Source organism: Anomalospiza imberbis, chromosome 8, assembly GCF_031753505.1.
Source record: "Anomalospiza imberbis isolate Cuckoo-Finch-1a 21T00152 chromosome 8, ASM3175350v1, whole genome shotgun sequence".
Classification (NCBI taxonomy): Eukaryota; Metazoa; Chordata; class Aves; order Passeriformes; family Viduidae; genus Anomalospiza; species Anomalospiza imberbis.
Genome location: NC_089688.1, coordinates 20,139,493 through 20,160,869, shown reverse-complemented (window position 1 = coordinate 20,160,869; position 21,377 = coordinate 20,139,493). Strand labels below are relative to the sequence as shown.

Sequence of the window (21,377 nt, the reverse complement as noted above, 5' to 3'; positions counted from 1 at the left end):
TGCTCCATAGTGCAGGAAATTTTGAAAAAGAAAATAATAAAAAATAAAGATATCCCCAAGTGTTTTGACCACTCAGACTATTGGATAGAGAAGGAGAAATACACCTCTGTTCTCCAGTATGTGAAAGATGATAAATACATTTGTAAGTGCTTTCTGTATTTAAGCCTGCAGGTGAAAAAAAATATAGGGAAATACCCTGAGAATCCAGGTAATTTTGGGTTATTGAACAATTGTGAAGTATTACGACACAAGCTGCTTTATATATTGCCGTTCACAAAAACATAGGGCCAAGCAATGCTAGAGCAGCAGCTCAAAGAGGATTTTAGGAAGTTGGTAGCAAGTAAACATCACTCAAGCTCCTAAATGGAGACCTGGTTTTACTGATTTAGCCCCAAGTGCCTCCCATAGTACTCAAGGAATGGTAGGCACAGACACACTGGGAAGATTCTGTGCTCTGGGATTCTGTGGACAGCACGAATTCTGTCCCAGCTGTTGCCAAGAGCCTGCCATATGACTTTATTCTTGCTGATAGTTTATTTCTCCTTCAAAAACAGGAAAAGGGGGAAGATTCTGGACCTTTATCACGTTTCCTTCTCTAATTGCTGTATGAGCAGTTTGTCACCCAAAATAAACTGCAAAAACTTGCTTGCCCCAGGGGAGAGAGGATTCATTTGAGCAGGCATCGTCTGTGTGTGCAGCTGGTGCATTCAAATTTCTCCTGTGTTCAGAATCGAATTGTGTTATAAGGGTTTTGCAAGTAGCTTGTAACATTTTTATGAAAACAGGTTACATAGGTTTCTTGTTTTAAAACCCATTTCTTGGTTCATCCCTGGGAGAGAACGCAGCAATTCTGCCCCTGTGCTCATGCTGTTTATCTTTTGCTAAAGAAAGGAAAGCAGATTATGGCTTTTAAGAGCTAAGCTTCAGCTTTTCTGCAGGTCTGTGTGAGGGGGAACACGTTACTTTGGTGCCTTCAGTGTGAAAATGTTTAGCTTGGGAGCATGTCTAAAGAAGCTTAATACACTTCCACAGTCACACAGGTGACTATTTTAGTTCAGTTTAAGTTTACCAAAATAACACATACCAAGTAAAAGAGGCCATGCAACCTTTTGTAAAGTGCACTGGTTTAAATTAAGTTACTGCAGCCCTTTTTAATGCAGGCAAAGGCTGAGGTAAATGCTGTTATCAGCTGGAGAAGGGAGTTGTCAGTATCAGTGTACCTTGCCAGCAGCATGGCTGACTTTATCAAGAAGAGAAGGACTGAGGATTAGAAGGTTCAAAGGAGCTGCACTTCTTCCCACAGCTGTTCTCTTTAATTGAGGAGGGGCTAAACTCAGATTGATTTTTGTTCAGATGGACTTGGAATATTGTACTGTGAGAGGCTACACTAAACAATTAATTGGAAGGTGTTTTTAAGAACTCCCTTCTCAAATTTAGCTCTGAAGTAAGAAGTTCACAGCTTCTCATACATTCTATTCAGTCCAGGAATGAATATTACAGATCACTGCCTTGTAAAAGCACTTCTCCTGGCAGAGCAGTCAGCATTCTCCTGAAAGTTAGTTACTCACTACCAGCTTGAAAACAAGTCAGACTGTAATTTCTAGTGCTGATAGTTCCAGCAGGGCTCTTGAGCTGCATTTATGTAGACACTGAAAGAAAGCAGTGACAGACCATGCACTGTTTTTGAGGCTTTCACTTGCCCTGACATAGAAGAATTCACATTTTTTCAAGGAAGTGTCCTGTGGCACTTCCACAAAGAGCTGTATTGCTGAGCTTTAATTGTCTCCTATTCTTAAAAAATAAACTTGTACAAACTTATGTTGCAGTGCTTTTTTTCCTTTTTTTTTAACTGATCAGTCGAATTTCTGCCTGCAACCACTGTCAAACTGCTAATAAGAGTGCAGTGAGTTAGGCAGCAACTTTTCTTTAGCTCAGAGAAAATAATTCAACAGTTCCTTTTCTAAAGGCACTTGATTCTACATTCCCAAAAATGTTTCCATCATATATATTTTTGTATTTACATTCAGTTTAGCATAATAAATACCTCTTTAAGGTGGCTTGTCCATTTTAGAGAGAATACATAATTGGACCATATACTTGCATTATAAAATAACTAGAAAAGACAGCTTGTGTGCATGTAAGGTGTGTCTTTGCTTTACCTTATCTAGTAAACAGTTTTCTAGTACAAGATTTGGGGGTTTCATATCTAGTTTACATTCCCATAATGCATATCCCAAGATTTCCTTAGCATGTGCAAAGGATGACAAATATCAGTACTTCATACAACTATATTTAATAAGTTATTACAGAAAAAAATAAAGTTCAAACTACAAAGTTTAAGCAGTTGTAAGCAATAGCAGCATTGAGCTCCATGTTTAGTCACAGTACTGCAGTTCCATACAAGCGTTAGTCCAAGCCAAAAAGGAAGAAGCCTTGTTAGAATTACTAGCAAAAACAATCTAAGAGAACATGTAATAAAAGATACAGTACATTTAAAATTAGTTGAAAAACAAGTACAGAGATCTTAGCTGTGAATGCTCTAAAAGTTATGTCCATTAGTTTGACAGTAAAATTACAAATATCTAATACTTTATACCCCAACAGAACTACATCCAGGAAAGAAAAAAGAGCAAAAATTATCTCTTGTTAGCACCCTGGTTTTCTACTTACTGACGAACTTTTTGTCATGTAAATTTGAGTGTGTCAGACTTATGTGACCAATGTGATTTCTGACCAGCTACCCATTTGGGGTATAGAGTAGTCACTAACATGAATATAAAATACTCCGTGGTATGATAGAACACTATAGCAGCAGAGATTAAGAAGTTTGTCTGTTTAAAAAAAAAGATAGAAAGGAAGGAAAAGAAAAAGGGTTTAGCTGACATCATACAAACCAGCATAAAAGCAACTACATACAAGCCAGATTAAACAAAAGAGACATTTCTACAAATCTGTGACTAATCTTTCACTCATACCTTGCAAGTAGAGATGTCACAATACTGAAATATTAACATGGGAGCTTTTCCCAGTTAAGCGCCTTTTTTTGTTCTTTTTTTTTTCTTTTTTTTTTAACTACTCTAACAGATAGTGAAATCAGCAAAGTTATTTGCTAACTGCATATTTGCAATACAATTTGTTTTAGCCCATGCCTTGCTAGCAGGCTATAAAATACAAGCATGTCGGCAGAAATATAAGCATAAACTTTGTACCACTTAGCAGGAATTTTTTATTCCTTCTTCATTCCTTAATCTCCTTTGTTTGCAATTTGTGTACATTCCAACCAGTAGTACCTAATTTGAGTCTAAATTTTACTTCACTATTTGATCTAGTCTATACATTACTTACAGAACTGAACACACAGAGGATACACAATAGACCAACTCTGGGCACATTTCTTCCCACAAGTCACAGACAAGCCACTCTAACACTCGAGCAGAATTAAGTCTAAAAGGTCATCAGCAACTTGTGGAAGCGAGAGTTTTGTCTAGAGAAAGTCATTGTATGCCCTGTTTACGCAACACCAGTTTTAGTCTGGATTGTTTCAGGTGCCAGAACAGAGTCACTGGCTTCAGGAAGGGGTGTCTTCTGGCTGCATAGGGAAACAAAGGTGATGGAAATGGAGGTGAAAAGCGTTTTGATACTGGCCCTTGGTATTGCCAATACAAAAGAAAAAAAGGACAAAGACACAAGAGAGGCAGAGAAGAACGGAGAAAGACAAAGAAGCTGAACGGATGTTCAGACGTGATGGCAACATGAGTTACTGCATTGCTACCAGGGGATGGACAGAGTGTTTTGCATTAACTTGGCAGCTCCCACCCACGTGGGGTGGTTGGGCTAGGAAATGCTGTGGGCACTGACAGTCTGCTCCATGCTGCCACTGAGAACCGCATGCAGAGAGGGACTTGTGCAGGAAAGGGGCAATTTCGTTAAATAAGTAACACGGTGGCAAAACACAATGAAGAATATATATTTTTGGAGGTTAAATCTAAGGCTATTGAAAAGAGAGTTTATTGAGTTCATGACAAGAAAAGTAATGAAGAATTATGCTGAATGGGCAGGGTCAAAAACCCATTGTTCAATAGATTTAGTTCCTTATAACGGCAATAGTATTTCATCAACACTGGTGGTGTATAAATCTAGACAGCGAACTGGTACTGTGACATCCCTATTATCTCCCTAAATCATTTTGATAAAGGAAAAGGCTTTTCAAAATATCACGTTTTTTTCTGCTTCATTCTGTCATTTTATTGCCCAATTCTTTGTTACAATTTTCCAATCACTTTACATAACCAACCATTTTCATCATTGCCACACTATTGTAAACCACATCAGCAAGTTAATACATAAAGCTTTGCATTTCAAAAAACTAGACACTTTAGTAACAATATTACAAAGATTTTAGCTTCAAAAATAACTGAAAATGAAAAAAATAAACTTTTAAAGAATCAGCATCATAAAATTAATTTATTCCAAGTAAAAATACAAAATAATATTAATGACATTGACCAGATATGAAAGTCTCTCCCAGAAACAACTATATTAATGGTTGAGAAAGCACTCCTTAAAGAAAATACGAAATAAAAATGAAAAATATGTAAATATGTTTAATTTTTTTCTTAGCAAAAAATCTTTCTAAAAATAACAATGAAAATTTGTCTCAGTACAAAGGCTACATTACTATTGAAAAAATACCAGCATGAAGAAAAGGTACATATTTGACAGTAGAAAAATGATTTTAGTGAATCACAATGTCTAAAGTCTGCAATGAAAATAAATCTGCAATAAAGATTTATGCCTTTTTTCTTTTCATTTTTCTTTTTTTTTATACAAACAGTACAAACAGTATTGCACATAACAACAAATAGTCGAGGTTAGGTTAGCCTTCAAAAAAATCGACTAGTTCAAGTCTCACATCAGAAAAGGCCACAATAGGACCTGTTGTACCCAGGGGCTTCTTAGTCAAGTTGCAGTTCAGAACTCCATATTTTAAAAAATAACTTTTTTTGAAGGACCCTCTTTTAATATAACATATTAACAACTCAGGGGCACATTCATTTACAAAACAAAAGGGAGCATGTCATAATTTAATAAACTAAAAAAAGTTCTCTTTAAAAAAATACAAACAGAAGAACTCTCACAATTCTGGTCAGTCGTGCATAATCACACTTGATTATAAATATACAAATCAAGGGAAAATATTTTTTCACCTTCTATTCACAACTTTCAGCACCAAATGGAGTTTGTGTTTACACCTGTTCTTTATGATGATTTTGTTTCAGATTTAATCCAACATTATGCTATATTGTACATCTTCCAGCTTCTCTTGCTCTCGCTCTCTTTCTCTCTGGGAGTATTTTTCTACATGAAAGAGGGGTATTTCTTCAAAAAGGTTTACTTCTTTCACATAATTAGGTAGACTTCTGTAGGTTAGCTATGATCTTTAATATTACAGTTATAAAGCTCTAACTTCTTCATTTTCAAAAAAACTCAAATAAGCATGAAAAAAATAAAGTTACCCATCTGTTAAATCATTTTTCTTGCAGAATTAAATTAATATATATTTTTCTGAATAAACTTACTTAGAAAATATCATTTTCTTTCCTATATTTCAAAATTGAGGTATTGCAAAAGATCATGTCAGTCAGAAAGCATGCCTTTTTCTTTAAAAAAAATCATCAGCCAACTGTTGAAAACTGTCTAGATACAAAAAGTAGTGCATAACAAAATGTCTTGTACAGATGAAAAAAAACAGAAAAGACACCTGGGCTGGGAAAAGCAATATCACAAAACCACCCAGAAGTTAACTTCAAAAGGGATAATTATAATAAGCATTTTAAACCAGTAAAAAACTATTTTTTCTTTTTTTTTCTCCAAAAACAGAAAAAATCCTTTCAAAGCCAATACTTGCAACTAAACATTGGGAAAACCAACTTACTAAATTAGACACAAAGGACATCACAACAAACAAAACCCAAAACATTTAAATCTACTATGCGGTGTCATATCCAGTCAGATTGTCCCCAGAACTGCAAAAACAAAGGAGGAAAAAGAAAAAAAAAAAATAGTGTACACATTCTCACAATCATTAGTATACCAAGTGTGTTTATATTTATATGCTATCTGCAGCCCCATAGTTCATGCTAAAAAAATGTCCACTGTGTTAGCAGGTCTCAATTGTATTCAAGCTTCACAGGATACATCCAGGGATTAGAGAGATAACGCCACATCCACAGAGCAGACATCTCATGTTACTTTAATGTGCAGACATTTCTTTAGCACCACTTTGTTTCCTCACTTTCTTCAATGTGCCTAGGTTAGTAGTTTGACAGACTATCTAATCGGTAGTGTATGTACGCCAGCATGAGCTCTTTGGTTTTCTGGACAAGGTCTGCAGCTACGTAAATGATGCAAGCATTAGGAAAGAGATTGTAACTTAGAGCTCATTTCTGTTTATGTACCTGTTACGAACTGTCAAAAATGTGTTAATGTCAGATACAGAGGCTTTAACAGTTAAGTTTGATCACAGTACTAGACATAATCACTTTACTATATAAAATAAATTGCACGATATATAACAGAGCACCGCAAAGTACTTCATCTACCATCCACAAATTTTTTTAAGAATATCCTACAGCTAGTTTTTATATTTGTTGTAATATAGATCATTCTGTAATGGGCTGATCCTAATTTCAGAAGCATTACATTTACTGAGGCATGCCTTCCTCCAGTCAGTAATCAAATTTTTTTTGTTACTGAGCATTTTGTAGCCTACATAGATTCATAATTTGTGCATTGTGGGCAGGTTTTATATTAGACATATATAAAATTTATTGCATGCAGCAACCTGATTAAGTAAACATGCAGTCAAAAAATATTGACCTTCCTTGGAAGCTTTTCTGTATGCTATACTGATCTCCTTTCAGCAGCCATCACTATTTTAATCACATATTCATTTTTAATTGATACCCTAGCCTGAATAGAGTATTATGGTATTAGTAATACCATTTTAATAGCAGCAAAAGCTATTGCAGCATACATTTACATAACACTAAACAATCTAACAGAACAAAACAAAAAAACCCAACAAAACAGAACAAACAAACAAACAAAAACCCTCAGCAAAATAAAAGAAAAAAGTGTGATCCAGCTTATGAGGTATCATCCTTACAAGTCAAAATCGAGAGCAACTAAAGGCTTATTTTCTTTAAGGGTTATTACTATTCTAAATGACCCAAACTAATGATTGCTGAATATCTGTTTAAGTTTTTGCTACATCTGCCACCTACTCGTGAATATTACCTTTGGTAAGTCATCTGCTAGGGGCAAGTCTAAATTTCTGAAAATAAGTGCATGCTCCAGTTTAAAAATAAAAATAATTATAATTACAAAAAAAAAAAATCTTCATCACATACGCATCAGCCCAGTGAAGACTGATGAGAATGGCAGTCTACATAATGTCACTAGTGACAAGTCTTGTGTAGGAAATTAAGGTACCAAGCAGATGTTTGTGTGAATCAAAGTGCAAAATCAGTACAGTTACACTCTGCCGGTTTGTATTATACTGGACACTGAGTTCAGTAATGTGACTGTAAATAATAATAATAGTAATAAAAGACCCATATCTTCATTAAAGTCGAGGACGAATGCACAGATTTCCAGAACACTAAGCCCTGAGGCAGCGCTCTCTTTTCACTCAATTTTATTTACTCCAGTACTTCTTGCTGGGTGCGGCCGGGGTTCAGCTCCAGCGGAACGGGACGTGGCGGGGCCGGTCACCTCCCTCCTTTACCAGTGGTTTGTGGAACTCCCGCCCAGCACGAGAGTGTATGCTGGCCCAGCAGTATTCACAGTAATACTGCAAACAGGTAACATTGGCACAAAAGAATGGAGCAAATTTTCCACCACAGCGAGTGCCCTGGCATTCGTCACACATCTGATCATCCAGCACATATGGCTTCACTTCCACCTGCACCAAGGACAAGGAAACAACTGTAAGAATGTTTCATAGTTTTGCTAAGCAACAACACAAACCCCAATATTTTAATTTTTTCTGTCTCTACTGAAGGGTTTCAGCTGATGCATGATTCATCCAAGAGGCTGGTAGTTAAATTTTCATACCACACGCTTTACCTGTCAGAAAGTATCAAGAAAGAAGGGTGTGCTTTTGTAACTATTCAACATTCCCTGGAAAAGTTGGGTCTGGGAAAGTACTAAGATGGAAGTAAAAATCTCCAAGGATTTCCCACTAAGAAAGCTCCAGGAATCAGAATAGAGTTGTTATAGGGGCAGGCCATGAGAGCAGCATTTAGGAAGAAAACTTATAATGAACAAAATTGTATTTCTAAATTTCAGAGGTCTAGTGAGTTTCAGAGGTTTTTGCCTCAGAAGATTTTTTTTTTGTCTCTTCAGTTCTTTGTGATTTGCAAAATGCAGGACCAGACTAATAGGAGATTCAAATTAAACAAAATTAAATGTACTTGTACTAAATACTCTCCATTTTGTTGGCAAAAATCACTATCTAAAGATTTTTTGCTCTTGAGGTGCAATAGAATTTCATTGTAGTTCCAACTAGGGCCTTGCCATCAATTACAAATAGTCTGGAGAGCTGCTGACTTTAGTCCTACACTCAGTTGTAAACAACTTAGGGCTGGAATGCCTTTTGTTCTTAAAGCATTTGTGCCAATCACAGCAGGACTGATGCATGATTAGGCACTTGCAATAATGCTATTACAGACACTGAATATGTTCCTATGAATTGTGCCTACACATTAAATTAAGGGTTCATTCAGTACAGGGAAATCATGAGTTCATGCATGTCTAATTCTTATGGCTCTCAGATGCTATTTATAAAGTGGTTTAAGTACAATCAACTGCACTAGAAAAGACGGAAAAAACTGAAGTACACATGTGCTAGCAAGTGCTAGTCCGGCACAATTTGTGTATTGCGAGGAAAACCTGACTCTACTTACAACACTTAAATACACAGAGGTTTAAAGAAACATAGAATAAAATGTTAAGATGAAAGATAAGAAACATTCTACAAAAAAGCTTTATGCTGAATTTACTTCAGCTTATCCTGATCACACTTCAATAAATGTTACTCCTTTGAAGTAAAGCTTCTATAGTGAGTTGTACTTCTTGCCTAAGGAACAGCTTGGGCTGCCAATCTATTTTTTTAAATTACACCCTGCTACTAGTATTGCATGGAACAAGTCTGAATAACTGCCATTTTGCATCTCAGATGCCATATCACTAAAATTAGAAGCATCATTTAAAATAAAACAGCGCTGTCTCAAATGAAATTGGAAGAAAGCAGGTCCAATGTCCAGCACAGCTCTAGATCCCCACCTACTCAAATTTCCCAAGCATGAATTGTGAAGGTCTCAAATAGAGTCTCTTTCTGTCTCTCTCTGTCTCATCTTTTCTTGCATTAGTTACTAGTGAAATAATTTTAAGAAAGTTGGCTGTGCAGTTCAGGGATTTGAATCTATTAGATTAAAATTTAGGGACTCATTAAGAGACTTCATACTTCTTCAAACTCACACATAAATCCATTTTTAAAATAGATAAAAGATAACTAAATAAATTATCAGTCCACCAAATAAAAAAAAAGAACATACTGATGAAAAAAATTACTAGCTAGTGACCTTTTGTGGCTTTAGCCTAAAGCTCAGAAAGTACCCTTTAGCAAGCATGGCTGATATATAAATCTCAAAGGGTTCCACGTGTGATTAAGACTCCAAAAGTAATCTTCTTAATCTCTCTGGAAGATTTTTCAGAATCTAATGGACAATAAATGTTTAGGAATAGCCTTGTCATAGTTAATGTAATATGATGGAAAGCACCATACACAAATTGTTTGAGAAACTGTAAATCCATGACCTCCTCAAAACTGACCAAAAGTACAATTCAGATTTGTAAAGACAAAGCCAAAATAGTTTGAACTTTGCAGCTATGCAGCTTTATATGCATACTGCACATAATAGACACACCCAGTACCTGTTAAACTGACTTCTGAAGAAACCATTTACACCAGATTAAGGAGAAAACAAGCCATCCCTATCAGAAAAATACATAGCAGCAGCCCATGCCGTGTGTCCTTTTGAATATATCTAAATGCAGAACCCTCAAAACATGGATGTTGCTTGTATGTGTAATCAAGAGGTGAAAACAGAAGGTCTAAAGGAAAAAAAAATTCTGGAAAGTAAGTAATGCTTTCTTTTAATGTGTTCAAGTCAAATTTCAGTGAATAATGTAACTTCACTCTATATTTGAAAAGCCCTTTAGGGATTTCATATGGACTGAAAAAATAATCTCATTTCTCTCCCTTCTGCCTATCAAGCATCTCTTGGCATTTGGTTTTAGTTAAATAATTCTGAAGACATTTGAGGTCAGCATTATCTGATTTAATTGCCATAAACCTGTGCTTTAAGGACCTCAACTCTAGACCTACACTACTGACAGAAAATGACCTAATAATAGCAAAACTGTCAGAAGCTACACAAGTAGTCACTAAACTAAAAGCCACTGATGCACAATAAACAAACATCTAAAGGAAGAGAAAGAAGCTGGGAAATGCTATGGAATTTCACCTATGGAATTCAAAAGAGAACCAAGGACAAATGAGCTTACAATCAACTATTTTCTGGGTTTAGCACTAAACAGTTATTTAAGATGTTTAAAGTATTTTTTCACTATGCTTTAGATGCTTAAATAAGCTTTTAAAAATTTGACAAATGTAATCTGAAGAACAGAACTTACAGTTCTGTTCAGAGCTTACACTGTGTTCCAACACAACGCTAATAAAGATTTTTTAAATACCTGTACAGTCTGGTAACAACCATTGTGCTCCATGCTGTTTTACTTACCCGTTTATCAATGTCATTGTGTTGGAGCTGGACAAAGCGAGCACTGATAGCAGCAATATAGCTCTGCTGATTGGAGAAAGCCACTCTGCCAGCACCTTTTGGGTACTTCAGTTCTGGGTCTGTGTCAATGCCAGCATAGCAGACACCTCCATATAAACGGTCCATAATCATTGCCAATTCAACTGCAAGAAGTCAATTGTTAAATATAATAGTTTTAACAAAAATCATGGCTTACATTTGGATTGTTGCATTTTAAAAAGCACCATTTGCCTTATCAGATGTGTCTTCCAAAGTCTAAAATTCCAAAGTAAAACACAAATTCAATCAACCTTACATGAATTATAGTAAAATATAAAGGCAAAACCCAGAATCTGTAAAAAGTTGATGTGGCTGAAGTGTGAAAAAAAATACAGAGTTATGTTGTTAAAATAGGCATCAGATGAACAAGAATTTATAATACTGCATATTAAAGCTCTGGTACTTGGTAGGCTTTTTAATGCTAGTTTACATGTAAGATCACTTAGGGATATTCCTGTTTTTAGAATCTGATATTTTGCCCTAAGTACTAAGGTTCAAAAGATATCAAAGATGTGTTTCACATTTGAAACAAAAATCTATGAAACATCCAAAGTTCCTGCAGCTAAAGCAAGCCTACATTATAGATGCAATTTAAAATGGTATTTTGGTAGAACATTATCTTGGTTGTGGATCTTTTGAAATAGTTTGTTGCTTTTTATGTTATTAACTGTAACTCTAAAGAAGTTACAAATATCATTCATAAAATCAGATCGGTTGAGTGCATGGCTGAGGAGACATACAGAAGGAAAGTTAAGGGAAAGAACTGAAGGAAGTAGTAAAGAGGCTGAAGAAAGCAGGGAAGAGCCATTTAAATTGTGCAAGGCTGTATGGCCACAGAGCCAAGCTCTCCGTAAAACCTCACAGGCCAACAAATTGTCAGATGGACAGTGCAAGAACTGAGACCTGTGCAGGCCCTGCCAAGTCAGCCATTTTCTAGTGCTAATGTGGGAAAACACTTTCTGTAGCAAGTTACCATTTAACTACTCAAAATAAAATTTAAACTCACAAATACAAAGCATTTAAATTCCCATAGTTCTCCCAAAATTCTCATTAGTAAATTGACTAGAAACATGTGTTTGCATAAATCTGTGTGCAGGCAAGACCATATGCTAATTTGTTCATTTGCAACAAGCAAACCAATGTCTGACTCATTCTACCACACCAGGTAATACTTTTGCTCCAAGGAGTAAGGAAAAACTACCAGCATAATGTAGTGATGAATAGATCCTTCTGCTTTCTAATGATTTGGAATCATCACTTGGGTAGTGATCTCAAAAGGTGACAGTACAGAATAAACATCGTGAACACAATTACAATAGTAGCTCCACTAAGTTACTCTTGCCAATAGAGAAAGAACATATAGGATTCCAGGGCAAGGAAACCAGGCAGTGCTCAAATATCTTAGGAAAAATTTCTGTATCTGATCTTTAAAGCTGCAATCAAGAAGAAATGGAAACTGTTTGTCTGCTTTGAAGAAGCTACCTATTTAAAGGCATCAGTTTTCAAATGTAATGCATTTCAAATGTGATCTATGACAGGCCAAATGGCATACAGTTTTATAAAGGCAATCATTAGGAATGAGCTAATGTTTAATTGTTGCTATTTACATAATTACCACCTTACAGTTGGGCCTTATTTTAAGATGGTGAGGAAAGTGAAAGCTGCCAAGAAATCTAGAATAAGAGAAATCTTACTGCCGGCAATGGCTGGGGGATGTTGGTAGAGCTTCCCATAAGATTTAGTATTAGGCAAAATATAAAGTGAGGAGCTGAAGTTCCGAAAGTGGCTGCTGAAGGAAACTGAGGGCTACAAGGAAAGTCTTTCTACCAGACAGTGGCTGAGAGGCCTTGTCTACTACAGTTTCCAAGAATTAGGATTAGGGATGAGAGGATGAGAAAGACAAACCATGCAGCTGCCTTGGAGTGAGGATAGAAAGGGAGTAAAAACAGAAGTGAAGGCTGCCAAAAGATCTGGCTAGGAGAAATGTTTTAAATTGCTTCATGACTTTGTCGTTGGCTCACCAAAAATGTCAGGATTTAGAAGAAAGGAATTGGGGTTGTGCTACAAATGGGAGCAGTGCTCAAATGGGACCTTCAAAACAAAGTGAGGACTGCCAGGAGTCCTGGGCTGGAACAAATCTGTCCTCTGGCCAAAACCTAAGGAGTCTTGTCTATGGCTCTGCAAATAAAAGTGAAGAAAAAGAGCTGAGGGTGAAGAAAAAAAATTGAGGGAAGGAAGCTACATTACAGTAAGTGTGGAAAATGCTCTTCCATGTGAGGCCACCAAGAGACCTGGGTTGGGAGAAATTTTTCTTCAGGACAATAGCTGAGAGGCCATGTCCATAGCTCCATGGAAGAATTAAGGTAAGGTTTGAATAAAAGGGAAACACAAATCATAGGGCTGAGGTTGGAATTGGTTTGGAAAGGGTCTGGGAGAAGGGTCTGGTCTTTGTCTCCTAGTCAAAGGAAAGGGAAACCTGTCTGCACCTCAGCAGACAAATCAGGGCTTGGATTAAGATGGTCTACATTACAAAAAAATCAGCCAAGTTCTAGGATATCATGCAAAGCCAGGGAAAACTCTTTCTACTGGCAATCCTAATTAGTAACCTATTTAAAAGATAAAAAATTGTCACTGTTTGTATTTTGTAAACAGGAAGATAATCCTTGTCTTAGAAAGCAAGCTGTGATCTTTGGAAAACACAGAGTCCATTTTCTGATCTCTTACAGATGCTATTTATCTTTCCTCATCTTTTCTACTTAATCTGCTACATGTCCTACATTTTCCTTCTACTCACCAGCTCGGAGAGGCCGTGGAACTCCTCCCACAAAGATTGTTTTTCTTGGATCCAAAGGCTGAGACCCATCCATCACAAAGTCACTGTCACTTAGGTTCCAAGGTCGAATTTGCACCTGTATTAAAGATCATTTTTAGCAGAGGAACTTGGCCACTTAACTAAAATTAATAAAAACATGCCAAATCTTCCTATAATTAAAAACAAAATTTGAACTTTTCAAAAGCAGTAAGTTGGTTTTATAAGAACCAAGACAATTTGAGAATGCACCTTATCTAAGTATCTGAAAAAAAGGGGGACAACTCATTTATCACCTCTAGAGGCCAGGCTTGAGTTAAATGTCCTCATGACAAACTCCTACGCTCATTAATTCCCTGACCCTAATCGCCATCATAGGAAGAAACCTGTGAAAGGACTTTGAGAACATTTTACCATGTATGTGCAATTACAGCTGCAATTTGGGCTTCTGGCTTTCCTGAAATCACATACAGTGATCCACAAATTTAAAAGCACTGATAGGAGCTGATAAAATTAATTTCTGTGCTTGGATACAAAAGGAATTTGTATAATATGTGAATGCCTATTTCTATTGAGCAGCAAGCAACACAGCTGATAATAAATCTTTAAATTAAACAGAAAGAAACTGCTCAGAAGTTATTTAGATAAAGGTGTTCATCAATCCATTTTTTTGATCCTAAGAATCAAACAAGCCTGCTCACTGTGCTGCAATCCTGGGTTGTTCATTCATCTCTGCAAGATTTTTAATAGTATTTTAAAAGGCAGCACATTTTTTATCTTATTTGCCTGCAGTTCTCACCTCATTTGTATATCTCCATAGGCACAAAAAAGGAGCAGCATTAAAGAATGTTAGAGATGTGAACAATAAAAACAGGCTACCGTATGTCTTCTATTCTGCTACAGCTGTCTGCAGTAGTTGATTTTACCCCATAGTTTCTATAAGGTAAATGAGGCCTAAAGGTAAATGATGCCTAAATTATAAATTGATTAGCTGTTGAATGAATAAAAAATAATAGTTAAAAACCCTAACAAAATACAGGGGATATTTGATGCTATCTGGGATCTTGATTTGGCAGGGTTAAGTTTCTTCATTTCATCACATAAGGCTTTCTTTTCTCTCAAATCAAATAGATGAAAAATTACAGTTCTATTGTTTTACAGCTAACACTGTAAAAGGATGCACATTCCTGAAGCATACCAAGAGTACCAAATATAAAAGTTAATTGAACATGGCATTTATCAGAAAAAAACAAATGTTAAAGCCATGTTACACTGATACAGGAAGTCAATTCAATGTAACAGCAAGGTCAGAAACAGGAAATGACAAGTAATTAAGTATTGTTTATTTATTTATTAACTGAAAAGAGTTACAGCAAATGGGTTAGCAACCAGCGTAAGTGTTATGGCATAAGCTGCTTACTGGTTTATCCTTGATTGTGGGACTTGACACACATAGGTAAAGTTTTCCATCTTCTTCCAGACAGGCATCTATCAGAGCTTGTACAGAACTTTCTTCCTGGAACAGCAGGAAGGCGTAACCTTGGAAAGGATAAGGGCACAAGAAAGAAAAGTAACAGATTAATTTATAGAACATTTTTAAACAAACAAGCCAGAGAAGTGGGTAAAATATACAAATTACAAATAACTGTTGATGTCGGTAGTTTGTTGTGTTGATGTTGGTAGTTTGTTGGTAGTTTGCAGTGCTCCTTTCTTACCTGATCACACACTCCAAAGGTTTGAGGGCTCAAGGGACTGCCCTTGACTCACATTCCATAAAGTAAAACAGGCAAGATATCTGAAGCCTCAAAAACGAGCAACCTGACTACAGCTGACTATTCTCTATCCACAGATCTTTGGATTCTTGGCAGAGGAGAAGCAATCCAGCTCCTCCTCTGCTGTTGCTACACACATCACTGAAGTGCTGTCAATAAGCACTGGAATGCTCTGGGGAAAGGCAACAATGTATTTTGGCGTAAGAAAAGTCACTACAACTTTTCAAAGGGTACCTCAGAGGGAGGATAAGGAGAAAATTAATTTCCCTAGTTTATGAATTCAACACAGGAGATCCTTGACCCTGAGCAAACTCCTTTGTACATGTCCTATTCTGACATCTAAACAGTGACACAATTTCCATATGAAAGGGTAATTTAGTCCAGTTGGTCTAATTTCAGTTAACCTTGCTGAGAATAAACTGAAAAATCTGGCATATACACTGTGTCCCACAAACTTGAAACAAGGTTGGCACTTGAAATGCAAGATACACTTGGAAGTAAATAAAGTTGTTACAGTCTGGCAAAAGCATTTTTGCCAGCCTAAACAGTCAGGGGAAAAAAAAAATCTCTATTTCAATTAACACCAACATTGGCATGTCTTCTCTAATGATGGGAACTTTTCTGTATTACTGAAAGCACAGTTTGTAATAAGACTTCAGTGACCTCCTTCTTCAAAACAAATACACTAGATGGAAAGTGTATTAAGGTGCCTATTCTGCCTTTCTAATAAAGAAGGTCTTGATATTCTTACTTTATCTTAAAAACTGGCATGTTGGTACAAATTAGAGGCAGTCATACTGGAGTTTTAGTAATAGTGCATTATGTATGTATTCTGCCCATCTTTCCTCAATGTTATTAACAAAAAAGAATTACTCATTTATCTTTATTATAGCAGAATGTGCATTATGTGTATTAAGCATGTGAGAGAAAATAAACTTACTGGCCCTGTGGACACCATTCAACTTAGCAAGCCACAGCTGGTAGAGCTTATGAGAAAAGACCTAAAGCAAAATATTTCTCAAGAGTTAAAGATTATCCAGCTTCATGCCTGCCATAGCTTACCAGAAAAGGCCTGACTGCATTTCACAGCATTCATGGAAAGAGCATGTTTACAGAAAGAAAAGGTTTTCTTTTATTCTTCTAAATCTGGTAGCACCTTCCTTTTACACCTCCATGGTTAGGCACAGTTTAGTGGAGTAAAAGGAAATCACTGTTTTGTAACCCATGGGAGAAGGCAGGAATGAAGTTTGTTAGAATTTTTATACTCTGTTCAGTTGAAGTGATCCGTTACAATAATTATGAGAGCAAAGGTTATCTGGACAGTCTCTAGTTACTTAGTGGTATAGGAATATTTCAGAACGGTACTAATGGAGTAAAAGTACAGATCTCTCAAATGAAGTCCAGAGTAGATTGAGTTTAATTAAGAGTTTTTCTTTGGAATTTCAAATAATTGTGAATTAGTTCAATTTTATTATAATACCTGAAGGGTACCATTTTATGCTCAACTTGTGAATACTGAATAATTAATAATTTAAGTTCTTGCGAACAACAGTAGATAAATCGTTGTTCAAATGCATCAACCATGAGCTGAATCTTCTGGTACAAAGCCAGCATTTGGCATGCAAATGTTTTATAGCCAACAGGGAAGGATTAACCTATTTCTGGTTCTTAGAATCTGGGCTCTTTTCAAACAAAGTGAAATACTGTAATGAAGAGTTATATACAAGGTCAAAGAGTATTTGAATCTCCATGTCACATGTCTGCATATCATCTACTGATTTCATATGCAATTGATCTGAAATCCATACTTCCCAAAATTCACTTGCAAAATCAAGATCAAAAAAAAGATACAGGAATCATAACCTAAGGGCCATGTGTTTTCAGCTTTATAACACTGAGGTTGGGTGGCAGAACTAAGAGCATGAAGAGAAGAACTTCCTCTTTACATTGTGCATAGCAAGTCAGAAAAGACTCGGGTAGTCACGTGCACTGATTTCCTCTGCAAAAGGGAAGGACCACTTATGCTTGGAACAAGCTGAACTACCTTCGAAGCACAACCTTCATCCATTCAGACAGTGTCTTTTCTGATGTTCTTATAAGCTTCAGGATAACAATAAAATCTAGCATCCACCTCAGATTTCTTATAAAAGTATTTCAATATATAAATCTACCTCATATTATGTAAAAAAAGGATGGTAAAGAAAATTACTGTTCTAGTCTCATTTCTTTAGGGTTATTTTTAGATGGTTGAGATGCCTGCCTCAAAGAAGTAAATCTAAATAGATTTAACATTTTTATGTAATATATATTTCACTTTATTTTTTTCTTTCTTTTTTACTAGATTTTAAAAATTAGCTTTGAACTGAATTATGGTGGTATTTACTAGCACTTTTAGAATAAAGTTGTTTTAAAATCCCACAGGAAAGGAATATTTAGAAACAGTGTGAACCAAATTTCTAAATCAGTTAATATGATGACAAGGGTCATTGCTCAAAGTCACCTTAGGAATCTTATTAGAAGATGCTTTGAACATGAATAAAACACATTTCAAAATCCAAAGATGAAACTACTATTAAAAATTAAATTCATTTTTAAAAAATAAAAATCTGAGGTGTTAAAAAAGCTGCAGACTTTCCTTTAAACACTGCAGTGACATGACTGCATTTTCAAAAAAACTTCAAAGGCTTTAAATACTTAAGAAACCTCAAAATAGAAAAGGCTGTAATCTCACTTAGCTACTGCAGAAGAGTGAAATTATGTATTAGTCAGGGCTGCAAAGATTAATTTCTTTTAGTCAGTCTAATTTTATATGGCAGTTTGACCCTGTCAGCTGATCCTTTTCTCTAAAAAACAAAGGTGTATAAGAAATAGGAACAGTCTAGAATCTTACAGTGACTCTTCTATTTCTGCACATTTACATTTTTACATGTTTTTCATGAATACCAGACTAAGCCTGGCTGGTGTGCTATATAAGAAATTCCTCATATGCCACATTATAGACAGGTACTGGGGAAAGGTTTGTTTGATTTTAATTAAAGGGTTGTATTCCATATCCTCAGTTACACTGAAAAATAATTGGATCCTGAATCTTAATAGCAATAAAATGAAGCGTACATGTCAAATGGAAGACAGGAGACATAACAAGAGAAGTCAGAAATGGAGTGGATCATAGAGAAGAGCTGAATGAAAACTGAGGTTCTGTGTCAGTAGCTTCTGTAAAATAAATTGCACGTCTTCGTAATTCCAGTCTTAGCACTAAATAGCCCAAATCATGAGATCACCAAAAGAATTCAAACTAACACTTAACCCTTACTAATAATGATCTTACCATATCACAAATAACAGAGAAAACAGAAACCTTCTATTTTGTCATAAATATTACAGAGTGTTTTTCTCCACATCTCAATTGAAGTGGAAGGAGAAACCCAATCCACCCACAGAACCTCTGCTTTCTGGACATGCATTATCTGTGGGACATGGGAGAGAAGTGGCAATGCTTCCTCAGCAGAAAGGACACCATTTCTGTAGTGCTGTAGTAAATACATACAGCTAAAGATTTATAAAGTCTTTTCAGTTCCAAAACATGTCAAAAAGCAGAAAGATTTTCTAGCCATCATTACTTTACTTTCACCACTTACTGATAAAAAAAGCCCCAAAAGAACAGTATACATATGCCATCTCAGTTTGTCCTGCAGTAAAAATACTCCCACCCACCTGTATTAAAAAAGAAAAGACTGAAATAAATTACTTGGGCTTTTTTGTGGTTTTTTAACCAAAAGAATATTCCACAGGCATACTAAAGCCTCTCTTTATCTGGCATTTTACTTCTAAACTAGTGTAAAACATTGCAACAGCAAATTTATAGTGTTGTCTCCTCTTTCAAAGGTCACAGCCATTTTCAACATCAGACTTCAGACTGCAACATGATCTATAGCAGCTATAAATCAGAATTAAAGGATATAAAAGCTTAAAAGAAAAGCCCTAATATACAATTTGGTTACTGTAGTTGTAAGAATAGTCACATGGATTTCATATGAGAAAGACTAAATATTTGATGAGGTGGAAGCTATCTTTGTGAAATTTACTGAGTCAGCAGCATGACAAAAAGCATACAAACTAGTAAATATATAAAAACCCAACTAAATTCAGAATTGAATTTTTAAAATTTTGATTTTCAAGGGCAATACACAACGGTGACCGCTCTGGGCAGAGCAGCTCATGGTCATCATGTGGAGGGGGTCAGATCTGCTGCTGCTGCTTTTACTCTGAACAGATGGCTCAAGAGAGATCTGTTGACAAGTTTGAACAAAACCTGTTACTCTTCTTTGCAAAAAAAACATTTTTCAGTCCTACTCCAACCAACATTAACATGGGAAAATTCTACAGAAATATAAATGCTCTGCTTGATTTCAGCTTCTATTTCAAGCACAGTATCAGCATGAGGTAAAAAAAAAAAAAAATCAGAGGAAGAAGGCACTGATCCAAAAATCCAGGCTAGCTGGATTTCAGTTATTTTAAATTAAATTTGATATTGGGTTTTACAATAAAAATAGTTTTCGCTTTAAATTATATGTTTTTCTTAACAAAGAAAGCAAGCTGCACTTGCTGCTTATCCCAAAATATTTGGGACTGTTGTCAAGAGCTTCAAAGCAAAGTACTTTAACCAAAAAGAAAAGACACCCCATGTCATTTGCACAGATGAAGCTAGTAACATTTTCTGATTTTTGTATGATTGTAACTCTCCTGTGAGCCGTAGAACACTTCTAAAGGCAGAACGCAGAGCTTCAGCACTAAGCTTTGACTTCCCTTCTTTTAATCAAGTAATCAATTTGTGATTTGCTGCTGTGGTGCTGCTAATAACCAGTTTGAATGTTCACTCACATGTGGATTGTTTTCAGGTTCTGGTTTGTTCAAATTTCTTGTCTTTGTTGACTGTAAGAAAAACATGCAGCTTGAAAAACCCTCCTTAATAACAGAAGGATTTTTCTCCAAAACTGGATTATGTTGGAACAACAAATTCCTCTCAAAACCAAAGAAAACCCAAAACTATTTCTGGTGAATAAGAAGTAAGCATGTCCCTGCGAGATCAGATTAGTATATAAAAAACAAAAATAAAAATACTGGACTTACCAAATCCTCTAAAAAATTATGTGTTTACCTTTATTAATGGAACTGCCCAGCCCCCACGGGCATACAGCTGACTACTGGTTACACTCTTGGTACAATCAGCAGTCAGATACATTGTAGGTCCCAAAACCAGGTAGGATTTGCAGGGTATGGAGCAGACACAATCTGCCAAGCACAGCACTGAGACAGCTGAGGGAAACAGCAGCTCTGAGCTGCTCCCAGCTTTTGAGACCAGAGACAGGCAGGTGCACTGCCTTGGGCAGAGGCACCCACAGCATATCCAGCACCTGAAATACTCCCACTGCCAGTCCTAACCTCTGATTTGAAAGGACACAAGTATAATTTTTGATAAATTTATGATAAATTTATGATGTGTGTATTCCAATGATCTTGCACCAATTTTAGCATCATTATTTTAGGGGTAGAATCACTGAAGTGATCCTAGGCACCAAATACATAATTTTATAAATGTAATGCCTGTAAGACTTCACAAAAGACTTCCAAGTTTTTAATGCATTAAATAATTACAACTGACTGGGAGAGGGAGTATGGAACAACTTACTTTTTAGATGACCATCAGAACAATGAATATGCTGCAGTGCTAGTACAGAATCGTCTCTGCACCACCACCTGCAACAACCCCTTCAACATATTTCAGTGATTTGAAAGGATAATTTAGTGCTTCATAAATTATTAGCAAAACAAGACAGCAAAAGCTACTAC

General features: G+C 36.0%; 1 protein-coding gene across 10 annotated transcripts in view; it reads right to left on the bottom strand.

Moving 5' to 3' along the window:
- Positions 1–2,274: 2,274 nt before the first annotated feature.
- The window catches only part of CPEB3 (cytoplasmic polyadenylation element binding protein 3), an 80,944-nt gene continuing 61,841 nt past the window's right edge, over positions 2,275–21,377 (bottom strand). For all 10 annotated transcript variants that reach the window (XM_068197692.1, XM_068197695.1, XM_068197694.1 and 7 more), the window contains 4 exons: positions 15,176–15,294; positions 13,741–13,855; positions 10,869–11,050; positions 2,275–7,966 (listed from right to left, as the gene is read on the bottom strand). In XM_068197692.1, the coding sequence (XP_068053793.1) occupies positions 7,739–7,966; positions 10,869–11,050; positions 13,741–13,855; positions 15,176–15,294 (644 nt within the window). In that variant the 3' untranslated portion in view covers positions 2,275–7,738. The remainder of the gene's footprint in view (positions 7,967–10,868; positions 11,051–13,740; positions 13,856–15,175; positions 15,295–21,377) is intronic.